Source organism: Eptatretus burgeri, chromosome 6 (assembly GCF_056783735.1).
Source record: "Eptatretus burgeri isolate ZD-2024b chromosome 6, Ebu_testis_v1, whole genome shotgun sequence".
NCBI classification, from domain to species: Eukaryota; Metazoa; Chordata; class Myxini; order Myxiniformes; family Myxinidae; genus Eptatretus; species Eptatretus burgeri.
In genome coordinates, this window is record NC_140966.1 from 50,086,442 (window position 1) to 50,100,060 (window position 13,619).

At 50.5% G+C, this 13,619-nt stretch overlaps 1 protein-coding gene across 6 annotated transcripts in view; it reads left to right on the top strand.

The window, feature by feature from the left end:
• The window catches only part of SUGT1 (SGT1 assembly cochaperone of MIS12 kinetochore complex), a 62,260-nt gene that overhangs the window by 19,273 nt on the left and 29,368 nt on the right, over nucleotides 1–13,619 (top strand). For 2 of the 6 annotated variants that reach the window (XM_085884977.1, XM_085884978.1), the window contains 3 exons: nucleotides 9,110–9,206; nucleotides 9,471–9,575; nucleotides 9,659–9,749. In XM_085884977.1, the coding sequence (XP_085741103.1) occupies nucleotides 9,110–9,206; nucleotides 9,471–9,575; nucleotides 9,659–9,749 (293 nt within the window). Of the gene's footprint in view, nucleotides 6,831–9,109; nucleotides 9,207–9,470; nucleotides 9,580–9,658; nucleotides 9,750–13,619 lie in introns of those variants that run through there. The other 4 variants (XR_015059186.1, XR_015059187.1, XR_015059185.1 and 1 more) reach the window with 4 other exon arrangements.

The window sequence follows — 13,619 nt, forward strand, 5'->3', positions numbered from 1 at the left end:
GCCGGTGGATGTCTTGGAACTCACCACAGGGCAAAGAAGAATTTTGTCTCTCAAGTGACACTGGATACCATTGACCAGAGTCGCAGGGCCAGGCTGAATGGCAGAGCTGAGCTGTTCAGGGAGCTGAAGCGTAAAACTGAACGTGCACTGAGGGTGAACAAGGAGGCCTATGTGCGAGGAATCTGTGAGGGAGTAGAGCATCACCTGTGGACAGGTGATTCTCGTCCCGCTTACATGGCAATTTGCGCATTGCGTTCATCCAAGCCCATCCCTCGGAGCACTGCAGTTAGAGCAGAGAGTGGTAGGCTCTTGACAGAGGAGTCTGAAGTGAAGGCCCGCTGGGTCGGTTACTTTGAGCGGTTGTACCAGGCTGATCCCCCAGCTGTCGAGTTGGACGTCAATGGTGTTACAATCCCTGTTGCTGACCCTCGAATCAACTGTGGTCCACCTTCGCTTGTGGAAACACGGGCTGCGGTGAACCGGTTGAAACGGGGCAAAGCTCCAGGGATCTGTGGCATCCATGCTGAACTTCTCAAGGCTGGTGGAAATGCTGCACTCGTGTCGTTGCATGCAGTTTTGTGCTCTGCCTGGAACACAGGCATCATCCCAACTGATTGGAAGAGGGGCCTTGTTGTTCCTCTCTGGAAAGGGAAGGGTGATCGCCAAGACTGCAACAACTACCGAGGGGTGACGCTACTCTCAGTGCCGGGCAAGGCCTTTGCTCGGATAATTCTTGATTGGGTTCGCCACCATCTGCTTGAGCACCAGCGTCCAGAGCAGTTCCGCTTTACACCAAAGAGGTCGACGATTGACCGTATCCTTGCTCTTCGTGTCCTCACCGAACGCAGGCGAGAGTTTCGGCAGGGGCTGCTTGCAGCCTATGTTGATCTCTGTAAAGCGTTTGATTCAGTGAATCAGGATGTCCTCTGGAGGATTCTTGGTCTTCGTGGGGTGCCACCAAAACTGATCGATCTGATGTCTGAACTCTACTCTGGTACTGAGAGTGCTGTGAAGTGTGGTGGTACCATCTCTGACTTATTTCCAGTTGTTACTGGAGTTTGTCAGGGGTGTGTACTGACCCCCACACTTTTTAGCACTTGTAAAGACTGGATTCTAGGGAGGATGTTTGACAGATCAAGCTGCGATGCATCGTTTGGGAATGTCAAGATCTCGGACCTTGATTTTGCAGATGATGCAGTCATCTTTGCGGAGACTTTAGATATCCTTTTGGGTGCCCTCGAGGTGCTGAATGAGGAGTCGGAGCTGCTGGGATTACGGGTTTCTTGGGTCAAAACTAAGATCCAGGCTTTCGTTGACATCTTGGATGCTGCTGTCCTGTCTGTGCCTGTTTATGGTGAGGATGTTGAGGTCGTGGAGAGATTCACTTACCTTGGCAGTGATATTCATGTCTCTGCTGGCTGTGAGTCAGAGGTCAATAGATGTCTGGGTCAGGCCTGGGGAGTCATGGATTCACTGGACCATGGGGTGTGGCGCTGCCGGTACCTGTGCGGGAGGACGAGAGTCCGAGTCTTCAGGTCCTTGGTACTACCAGTCTTGCTCTGTGGATGCGAGACTTGGACTCTGACCAAGGATCTGAGATGGAGACTTAATTCCTTTGGAACCAGGTCTCTTCGGAGAATCCTTGGCTATCGCTGGTCGGATTTTGTGTCCAACGAGCGGTTGCTGAGAGAGACTCTGATGAGATTTGTTCCCTGCCTCGTCAGTGAGCGTCAGTTGCGGCTGTATGGACATGTGGCTCGTTTTCCTAACTCTGATCCTGCTCACCAGATTCTCTCAGCAAGGGAGTCTCATGAGTGGAGGAGGCCAGTGGGCCGACCACGTGCCTCGTGGTTGCAGCAAGTGGACCATCATCTCAAGGAGATGGGGATGGGCCTGGCATCTGCCTGGGGGATGGCCAGACAGAGGCCCCTGGAGTACCGGCGGAAAGTGGACACAGTGACGCGCTGTTCTGGCACATGCTCCTATACCTGACCTGACCTTTGCACAGACTGCAGCAGGGATTTTGGCCCACTCCTCCATACAGATCTTCTCCAGATCCTTGAGGTTTCGGGGCTGTCGCTGGGCAACACAGACTTTCAGCTCCCTCCAAATATTTTCTCTTGGGTTCAGGTCTGGAGACTGGCTGGGCCACTCCAGGACCTTGAGATGCTTCTTATGGAGCCACTCCTTAGTTGCCCTGGCTGTGTGGTTCGGGTCATTGTCAGCTGGAAGACCCAGCCACGCCCCATCTTCAATGCTCTTGTTGAGGGAAGGAGGTTGTTGGCCAAGATCTCGCGATACATGGCCCCATCCATCCTCCCCTCAATACGGTGCAGTCGTCCTGTCCCCTTTGCAGAAAAGCATCCCCAAAGAATGATGTTTCCACCTCCATGCTTCACGGTTGGGATGGTGTTCTCGCGGTTTTACTCATCATTCTTCTTCCTCCAAACAGGGCGAGTGGAGTTTAAACCAAAAAGCTCTATTTTGGTCTCATCAGACCACATGACCTTCTCCCATTCCTCCTCTGGATCATCCAGATGATCATTGGCAAACTTCAGATGGGCCTGGACATGTGCTGGCTTGAGCAGAGACCTTGCGTGCGCTGCAGGATTTTTATCCATGACGGCGTAGTGTGTTACTTATGGTTTTCTTTGATACTGTGGTCCCAGCTCTCTTCAGGTCATTGACCAGGTCCTGCCGTGTAGTTCTGGGCTGATCCCTCACCTTTCTCATGATCATTGAGGCTCCACGAGGTGAGATCTTGCATGGAGCCCCAGATTGAGGGAGATTGACTGTTATCTTGAACTTCTTCCATTTTCTAATAATTGCGCCAACAGTTGTTGCCTTCTCACCAAGCTGCTTGCCTATTGTCCTGTCGCCCATCCCAGCCTTGTGCAAGTCTACAATTTTGTCCCTGATGTCCTTGGACAGCTCTCTGATCTTGCCCATTGTGGAGAGGTTGGAGTCTGGTTGAGTGTGGACAGCTGTCTTTTATGCAGATAATGAGTTCAAACAGGTGCAGTTAATACAGGTCATGAGTGGAGAATGGTAGGGCATCTTAAAGGCAAAACTAACAGGTCTGTGAGAGCCGGAATTCTTACTGGTTGGTAGGTGATCAAATACTTATTTCATGCAATAAAATGCAAATTAATTATTTAAAAATCATACAATGTGATTTTCAGGATTTTTGTTTTAGATTCCGTCTTTCATAGTTGAAGTGTACCTATGATAAAAATTACAGACCTCGACGTGCTTTGTAAGTGGGAAAACCTGCAAAATCGGCAGTGTATCAAATACTTGTTCTCCCCACTGTATATACTGTCGGACCCCACTATCCGCAGGGGATACGTTGCTGGAGAATGCCGCAAATGGTGAAGGCACGAATAACTTGGCATTGTTCCAATAGAAAAAGGGCAGGTAGGTTTCTGGCGGTTCGTGACCCACGAATGGCGGAGCCACGAATGTTGACCCCGCAAATTGTTTCAATGGCGAAAAAGGGGCATAGGTTCCCGGTGGTTCTTGATTCATGAAAAAAATGCCACAACTGGCGAAGCTGCGAATGTCACATTGTTTCATTGGAAAAAGGGGGATAGGTTCCTGGCGGTTCCTGATTCATTGGGGAAACTTTTTAATGTTTCAAATATTTTGGACCACAAATGCACATGATTTACAGCTTCCTAAACCAGAGAGTTGGTGTCAAAGCCACCCAATGCTCGCCTGTTTATACATTTATCGTTTTTAAAAGAGTAGTCTAATAATATTTTTTTATAAAGCATTGCAGTGAAGTCTGATCCAAATAATTTTAAAGCAATATATGTATTTGTATATTGTAATCAGTAAAAAATAGTGTGGTCGATAAAAACATAAGAAAGGAAATAACTTACACCAAAAACTTTAACATTTTCACGCTCACGCTGACGCTCATGCTCACGCCGGGGATATCGCTGTAGCTCTCTGTTCTTCGAACAGGCGAGCTAAAAATGCCTACAAATTCAAGAAAGACAACACCAGGTACCGTTTCCAATGTTTATTGAAGGAACGCAATTGACAGTTTATAAAAGTGATGAACCAACCATACTGTAAAAGTGAAAAACAAACAAAACAAAAAACAACAATAGCAGGTACTGTTTAATATTTTTATTTGCACAAATACTCGCAACTTTTCAAATTATGATTATTTGAAATCGATTGAACTCAATGGCGTAGGAGAGGCAGGTGAGGGCATTGGTGCTCCTGAGGTGGACAGACAAGGGTTGAAGAACCCTGTGATTGAGAGCTGCCTGTCAGATTGCCACAGGTTTCAATCTAGCTCCTTGTACGGGCGCATCACATCATCCAACCCTCTCGTGAACTTGACATGATGCTCCATGACTGAATCGGCGTCGAACAGCCTCATGGTAACCGACCGCATGTCCTGCAGTATCTCACCTCGGAACTTGACCGTGAGCTTGGACCTCAACACCTCTTCCTCATCACTGCTCCCATTCTCCTCCTCCCCCTCCTCAGAAACTTTGGTAATGGCTCCTCCTCTCCTCCTTGGCATGCGAGGTGATAAGAACATCCAACTCCTCAGGATCCATGTTGTCAAACCATCCTGGACGTGGGTGACCACTTTGGTGCTCGGTACAGTGTTCGCCACAACACGATGTTGGAATGTCTTCTCGTTCTTCCGTATGTAGCGAACAGTGGATTCATTTACTCCAGTGGTCCCCAACCTTTTGATCCCACGGGCCGTATTCACTTCTCCCAAGGATGTTGGGAGCCAGAAAAAAATTGATGCATTTTATTGAGAAACTTGATACTGAGAAACATTTTCAGAGTCAATGAGAAACTTGATGCATTTTTTTCAGTCAATGAGAAACTTGATACTGCTTCTGCTCTCCCAGGATCGAGTTGATGTCTGGCACCAGATGGGAGGAAGCAACACGACGAGTGTCTTCCAGGTGCATGTCGAACAAGGCGTTTCGGTTCTTGTTCTTGGAGTACTTCAGCTTGCTGAAGAACTGCTCGCACAAGCATGTGCTGCAAACATGGAAAACAACTTCTGGGCATGCTTGATCAGGTTGGGGAAGGTCTCGCGGGGTAGCCCCCTGTAGAACTCCTGGAGTTCCTTCTCCAGGAACTGAGCCTTGATGTCGCTGTCACTCTTCAGCTCGATCAGCTCCTCCTGCAGATCCGTTGGGGCTTGCAAGGGATCGGATGAGAAGGGCATGGCGAAGATCTCGAAGCTGACTTTGTGCTTGCAGACGTCTTGGAATCGTTTCTCGAACTCCTTCAGACGGGCCACCTCTGTAGCATACCTCTCACCATCAAAAATGGTCTCATCCTCACTATGCTGGCCCTGCAGAGCAGTGAAGTGGTCGAGTCGGCTGGCACGCAGTTGTGACTCCCACAGCTCCAGCTTGTTCTCGAAGGACTGGATGCAGCCATAGAGGTTGTGGACCAGCTTTCCTCTTCCCTGCATGGAGACATTGAGGGCATTGAGCTTCTCAGTGATGTCAACGAGGAAGGTGAGGTTATCCAGCCACTGGGAGTCTGAGAAGTGACCGACTGGCTGGCCCTTCATTCTCAGGAACATGGCCAGCTCGTCCTTCAGCTCAAAGAAGCACTTCAAAGTGCGGCCCCTGCTCAGCCACTTCACGGCCGAGAAGTACAGGAAATCCCCATAGTTTGCATCAAGTTCCTGCAGCAGCTCCTTGAACTGACTGTGGTTGAGAGCATGCGCACGAATGTAGTTGACATTGCCAATGACCTTGCTCATGACGTCCTTTAAGCCCAGGGTCTTTCTGCAAATGTTTTCTTGGTGGATGATGCAGTGGCTCCAGATGAGGTCGTGCGGCAGCCCCTGACGGCTCAACTCGTCCATGGTGTGACCCTGCAGGCCGTTTTTGGTGCCTAACATGGCGGGGCACCATCCGTGGTCATGCTGACCAGCTTTGTGTAGTTCAGGTTGGTCTTCTGTAAGGCAGCGTTGCACTCATGGAAGCGGTCCTCGCCAGTGCACGTATCCTTCATGGGACAGAGTGCCAGCAGCTCTTCAGTGAAGTTGAAGGCCATCATGTCTGTGCTCTCGTCCAAGGCCAGTGAGAAGGCCTTGAAGTCGGAGGCCAGGACGCACAGCTGCTTCTTGAGGTTCCTGGATATGCCTTCAACTTTCCTCGTGATCGTCGTTCTACTGAGGCTGACCGAGTTGAAGATGGTGGCCTTCTAGGGACAGATGCCCTGCACAATGGCTTGAAGACACTCCTTGACAAACTCGCCATCTGAGAAAGGCTTCATGTGACGGGCAATTATTTCCGACACCTTGATGCTTGCCTCCATGGCCCTCTTGGAGTCGTTGCCCTGCTTGGTGAAGATGTTCTGCTGCTGTCAAAGCTTAGACTTCAGTTCGTTGGCCTTCACAAGTCGCCGGTTGCTCTCGAAGATGTTGAACTTCTCCCCATGTGGCCAGCAGTGGCATTGTGTAAACCCCTTTAAAATTGCTACATGGAAATGTGTTTTGATTGGAAAGTCCTCACGGGCCGCAGTATAGGGCTCCACGGGCCGCAGGTTGGGGACCAATGGTTTACTCCATAGTGTCTGCTCACAGAAGCTACACTCTCTCCTCTCGACATCTGGTCCAGCAAATCCACTTTGTGACTCTGGCTCAACAGTTTCTTCTGCCTCTTGGCAGTCGACGCATCTCCGGAACTTCGAAGCCATGTTTGATCAATGAGCAAATGAGCGGAAGGAGAGGCAAAACACCGGTCAAGGCAGCGGGCCGAGAAGAATGATTGAGACCCAGGACATGCTACATACACGCTGCGGGAATTGTGGGTAGCTGCGGGAGGGTGAGTAGTCTGCCCATTGTTTGTGGGGGTGTTAGTGGATGGAACGTTTACCAGATGTACTGTTGGAGAATGGAGGTAAATGTGGTGAATTGTTTTTTAGAATGCATTTTAGAATTGTTTGATGTGTGCTTGGCTCATGGAATGTTTGTTTTTTATTGTTTATTTTATATTTTCCTCCGTGAAAAACCGTGAATATGCGAAGCACAGGGCTGTAAATGTCGAAGCAGGTCGCCATTTGTAAACTGTGAGTACGCTGGGTCCGTGAATAGTGAATCTGCAAATGGGGTATATATATATATATATATATGTCTAAAATTTTTTTTAGAGGTGGGTGTGCCCGTCGTTTTGAAATTTTGCTGTGCTTGACCAATTCTGAACATTGGGCTTACCCTTGGGAGAAGAAATTGTTATAATTAGCATCTCGATGAGCAGTGGTGATAAAGATTTCCTCTGAAGCATGGGAAGAATGTGCCGCCAAAAGAGTGCAGTCCGGCACCGTGGAGTGCCCCCGCCAAAAGAGCGCAGTCCTGCACCGCGGGGTGCCCCCGCCAAAAGAGCACAGTCTGGCACCGCGGGGTGCCCCGCCAAAAGAGCGCAGTCCAGCACCGCGGGGTGCCTCCGACAAAAGAGCGCAGTCCGGCACCGCGGGGTTCCCCCGCCAAAAGAGAGCGGTCCGGCACCGCGGGGTGCCCCCGCCAAAAGAGCGCGGTCCGGCACCGCGGGGTGCCCCCGCCAAAAGAGCGCGGTCCGGCACCGCGGGGTGCCCCCGCCAAAAGAGCGCGGTCCGGCACCGCGGGGTGCCCCCGCCAAAAGAGCGCGGTCTGGCACCGCGGGGTGCCCTCGCCAAAAGAGCGTGGTCCGGCACCGCGGGGTGCCCTCGCCAAAAGAGCGTGGTCCGGCACCGCGGGGTGCCCCCGCCAAAAGAGCGTGGTCCGGCACCGCGGGGTGCCCCCGCCAAAAGAGCGCGGTCCGGCACCGCGGGGCCGGCAAAATTGCACGGTCCGGCACCGCGGGGTGCCCCCGCCAAAAGAGCGCGGTCCGGCACCGCGGGGTGCCCCCGCCAAAAGAGCGCGGTCCGGCACCGCGGGGTGCCCCCGCCAAAAGAGCGCGGTCCGGCACCGCGGGGTGCCCCCGCCAAAAGAGCGCGGTCTGGCACCGCGGGGTGCCCTCGCCAAAAGAGCGTGGTCCGGCACCGCGGGGTGCCCTCGCCAAAAGAGCGTGGTCCGGCACCGCGGGGTGCCCCCGCCAAAAGAGCGTGGTCCGGCACCGCGGGGTGCCCCCGCCAAAAGAGCGTGGTCCGGCACCGCGGGGTGCCCCCGCCAAAAGAGCGCGGTCCGGCACCGCGGGGCCGGCAAAATTGCACGGTCCGGCACCGCGGGGTGCCCCCGCCAAAAGAGCGCTGTCCGGCACCGCGGGGTGCCCCCGCCAAAAGAGCGCGGTCCGGCACCGCGGGGTGCCCTCGCCAAAAGAGCGTGGTCCGGCACCGCGGGGTGCCCTCGCCAAAAGAGCGTGGTCCGGCACCGCGGGGTGCCCCCGCCAAAAGAGCGTGGTCCGGCACCGCGGGGTGCCCCCGCCAAAAGAGCGTGGTCCGGCACCGCGGGGTGCCCCCGCCAAAAGAGCGCGGTCCGGCACCGCGGGGCCGGCAAAATTGCACGGTCCGGCACCGCGGGGTGCCCCTGCCAAAAGAGCGCTGTCCGGCACCGCGGGGTGCCCCCGCCAAAAGAGCGCGGTCCGGCACCGCGGGGTGCCCCCGCCAAAAGAGTGCAGTCCGGCACCGTGGCCTATTGGGCCATTATGTCAACAGAACTCGATAATTAAATTAGCTCTTCTAAATTTGCAATTGCATTTTTGATATTAAATATAAAGTTTACCCCAATATTTGTTTCCTATTTTGGGGGAGTTTTCTTCTTTTTAAGAAGACCTGGGATGTGTTCAGTTACCAAGCAGCTCGCTTGTGCTTACCAAGCCAGCCATTGCTCATCAGCAGTTTTGAATCGAGTGTGACTACCACTGATCTGCATTCGCAGCTAAGGGGTGTGATGACAATTTCCCCCCTTTTGGGGGGTTGACCCTTTCGCACTTCTTTCCCTTGGGATAGGGGGAACGTGATGTTGGGGATAGGACTAGAAATTTTGGAAATTTTGGGCTATCGTGTTGGAAATTGCTCACCATGTTCATATCTGCAATATGTCTTTTTTTCTTGGCTACATTGTGTGAATATGACCATCAGGCATCATTCCACTCCCCCCTCCACCTTGTCCCACCCCTCCTCGCCTCAGACATGACTGGTACCAGACAGAGAGCCATGTGGTTGTGACATTATTGCTACGTCAAGCAAATCCTGATGACGTCACAGTGAATTTGAAGGAAACTGAGGTCAGAATCTTTCACACCATCAACCTGATAGCCTTTCATTTCTGTTGAAAAGCCTATCCTGCTTTATCAATTATTATAGTCTGAAAAGCACTGCCTATAGTATTTTGTGAGTTCACATTCTTATTTCAGTCAAACATTTTCTTGTTCTGTACTATGTTTTTTTTTGATAAGTCACTTAGGTTTATTAACCTGATGTAGCAAGTTGCTTGTGTGACAACCTGACCACTCCTTTAACATCTTGTGTTTTTTTTTTTTTTTTTTTAGGTGGATGTGTGTGCAACTGCTCCCTCTGGGAGCTATCATTTTAATCTGCACCTGGCTCATCCCATAATTACAAAGCTCTCTGGTTACCGAGTGTTACCTTCAAAGGTTGGTTACTTCTTCAGTTTTGGTCACAAGTTACAGCATTTGCATGAAGCAATTTGTACATCCTATTTGGTGTCTGTGAGCAGATTGAAGTAAAGATGCGTAAAGTCCATGGACATCACTGGGAGTCACTCGAGGGAGAAGGAGTCGTACCATCTATCCACTCCTCCGGCCAAGGTAAAGGTATCAATAAAATGGTGGAGAGGAGTCCATATGAAGTGTTGAAATATGACTTTTTAAATATAGTGGTTATGAAATTGCTTCTGAACCTGATTCACTGTTGTATACTACAAACATCCACTCCCTATGGGAGTGTCAAGTCATGGGGCTATGAACAATAAGTTGGTTGTGACCATCCCAGCTTAGTAGAACGTTCCTGTGTGCATCCCGAGTACCACCACAAAGTTTCAATACATTTCATACAACAAACAAACAGGCATGCATGTTTCAATGCATTCCTCCCACATGTATGATGACTATAGTTTTCATTATACGATAAGCACAGATAATTGGCATATCTTCGAATTATTTGTACAAGTTCCAGGAGTTTTTTTGTTTGTTTTTATTTTAATTTATTTTTAACTAGAAGGGCACTCATTAGAGTGCATACCTCCACCACGTAATGCCTGATCCACAAGAACATGTCGGGCCGAATGCTTTTTTTCAAATATCATGCTATATATCGTTTTTGGCCCGACCTCTCAATGGTCAAGAATCACTTTAAAGATTAAATAATTCTCATATCCAGATCCGGATTAAGATCTTCACCAAAATCGAATCGATTTGTCATTGTCACATATCCAACGTGTCCACCAAGTTTCATCCAAATCCGTCCACAACTCTTTGAGATATCATGCTATATATTAGTTTCGCCCGAACTCAATGGTGAAGAATTAGTTTAAAAATTCTAGTAGTCGGATCCAGATCCATATCTTCGCCAAAATCTAATTGGTTCGTCCTTGTCACAAACCTAACCTGCCCACCAAACATCTGGATCTGTCCACAACTTTTTGAGATATCCTGCACACAAACAGGCAAACAGACAGAGAGGGATGGAAAGCATAACCTCCTTCACCTTCGGTGGCGGAGGTAATAACATCCAGTTTTCAAATTTCTGCTGTCCAGCAGTGCAGGCGTGCATCAGGAGGCATGATTTACCCACTTGTGATAATTCTCCATTTTCACATAAAAGTAAAAATCTAAGTTGGCGGTGACCATCCCAACTTTATAGAATGTACCTATGTACACCCAGAGTACAACAACCACCTTTGAACTGATTTTGTAGAGTGGTTTAGGAGTACATAAAATACAGAGCATGTATGTAAATTGGCCAAGCAGATTTAAATTTATATGTATTGTTGCGAATTCTGGCCCGTCCGGCGTGCGATCGGCCGCTTGACTCGAATGGCGACCGCGTCGCCCACCGGAACGGACAATTCAGTCGTGACCCTCCGGGAACTACCGCCAGGAGCCAGTCACAGGTGGGGGTTTAACCTCACCACAACTCAGTCCACATTCTACCCGTGCAAAATAGGTTCCGATCGCCGAATGGTCGATTTACCTAAGTACCCGCGCGGATAGCGAACCGAGGAGTTGTACCACGCCACAGGTCGACTCCGGACACGAACTGCTTAAGCGGCTCGTTCCGTACTACAGGGATAACTGAGCAGAGTTATCGTCGACCTTGACGGTTCAGATTAGTTACCGGGTGTTTTAAACCCACTGTTGATCCCTTACGTGATGCAGATGGAGATTCAAACAAAGGAAAGGACGCAGCGAAACGGGGAACAATTGGACCAGCACATTTATTACGGAAGCACAGAAGGCACGTATATTACAGTCAAGCAAGAAAACACAATAAAAGCAAGCAGATCTACAACCAAATATGATTTACACGGCAACACTTATAACAATTCTACTTTTCAAGACTGACGCTACCCACAGACATTTACACAAAAACCCAAAAGAAAAGGAAGTCGCGACTTCCCTTAGCGCGTCGAGTCCTTGGCAACCGTAACTCCGAGTCCCTCCGGCGTGGTCCACTGGCTCGTGCCTCGCGCCTGCATGTGTCGTCCGCCCGACAGGGACGAACGAACAGAACCTCCGACCAGGAGCAAACACCACAACTCTCCACAATTCTCCTCAGGGACAACCGACCGAACCAAGAGCAAGGACTCTCCACCCCTCGACAACCGACCGAACAAGAGCCCAACTCGAACGCGAACCTCTCCACGCCCACGCCTTTTGTAGCGTGGTGCTCCGCCCTTCACCCCGCCCCGTTTCTGGCTCCACCTCCCTTCTGGAAGCTTCCGAAAAAGGGGCGTGCCCTCTCGCTCCCCCTCCCCGCGCCGTGCGGGGGACGAGGAAAGTCAGTTTTGGCTCGGGGCCAGGGAATTATTCCCCCAAAATCAGGCCCCCACCTTTTTTCACCTTTGACCTCTGGCTCAAATCGCACCTCCCCCATGCCAAAGCGCAGGCGTTTTGGGCGGGAGATATTTAAGCTGCCACTCCGCTCCTTTCATCCGTCCCGCGGAGATCGTGACCACACGGTGCTTGTTGAATGGCAAGTGGCGAAGACGTGGTAGCGTAGTTGTGGAAGGTGGCATCGTGGTGTGAATGGCATGATTGTTGGCGTCGTATAGTGAATGGTGTGATCGTTGAGATGTTGGTTGTGGCGATGTTCGTTGTTGTTCTTGCACCAAATTAACGACAGCAAAAGAAAAACGACTAACTGAAGAATCGCAGCCCGAATGTATCACATATATTCCCTCTATACAACGGGTTTGGGCTAACTACACATGAACTTACTGATATATCTCACCTAAGGACCCTTTATGGTGTAATGCGAATTTCCACAGCCGTAACAGTATTTTATTCAGAGATGCTATTATAATACCATGAAATGCCAACATTCGTCGTTTATAGATTGTGACCTGCTTCTACTCTTGCAGCCCCTGTGCTTCAGCTATTCGTGGTTTTTGCCAGCGCATAAACCATCTCCCACCAGCTGCTTGCATAAAGCAGCTATCCGCATGCATAAACCATTACCCCCATCCCCCACAAACAATAGTCACACTGCCCACCCCTCCTCCATCTACCCACAACCCCTTGCATGGCTACTTTTGTGTAGCGTGTCCTAGTTCTCATTCTTTCTTCTCGTCCTGCCTTGACCTGCTGCGATTCCTCACGCTCGTTGACCTTTTGCGGTTGTTGTTCGATCATGGGTCCGAAGCGCAAGAGTAGTGCAGGAGATGCGTCTGCTCCCAAGATGCAGAAAACGTCATGAGCCTGAGCTAGAAAGTAGAGCTACTAGACCAGCTGTTAGGTGAGAGTGTGGCCTGTGTGGGCAGGCAATATGGCATGAACGAGTTGACTGTGCGTTACATTAAAAAAAACGAGAAGGTAATTCACGAAAATGTCGTGGCCTGTGCAGTCCAAAGCACCAAATTGATGACTCGGGTCAGGGACATTCACAGAGAAGCAATGGAGAAGGCATTGAATGTGTGGGTAGAGGACAATGCCCAGAAAAACGTGCCTTTAAGTGGACCTCTTATTCATGAAAAGGCAAAGCACATATATGATCATCTGGTTGGTGCAGGTGGTGCTGCTGCACATGAGTGCTGTGGGTACGAATGATGCACTGAGTGATGTGGGTACGAGTGGCCCCAGTCCCTTCCGAGCTAGCATGGTATGGTTTGACTGCTTCAAGAAGCGGTACAGTCTCCACAATGTGAAGCTCACAGGTGAGCATGCCTCAGCGGACCATGAGGCAGCTGAAACTTTTCCTGCTCAACTCACACAGCTCATCGAGGAGACGGGGTATGCACTGGATATCGACCTCGTGATGGAGCGGTACCTCTGGTTCAAAAGGGAGTTGGATGATGTTTTGCTCCCGTATAAGGAGCTGCACAAAAACCTGCAGCACTCGGCGAAACAGCTGTCAATTACCCATTATTTTTGCTCTGGCTCCTCCACCTCAACACCATTAGCACCCTCACCTGCAATCTCTTCAGAGGAGTTCACTGGATTCCATCATCATCATCATCA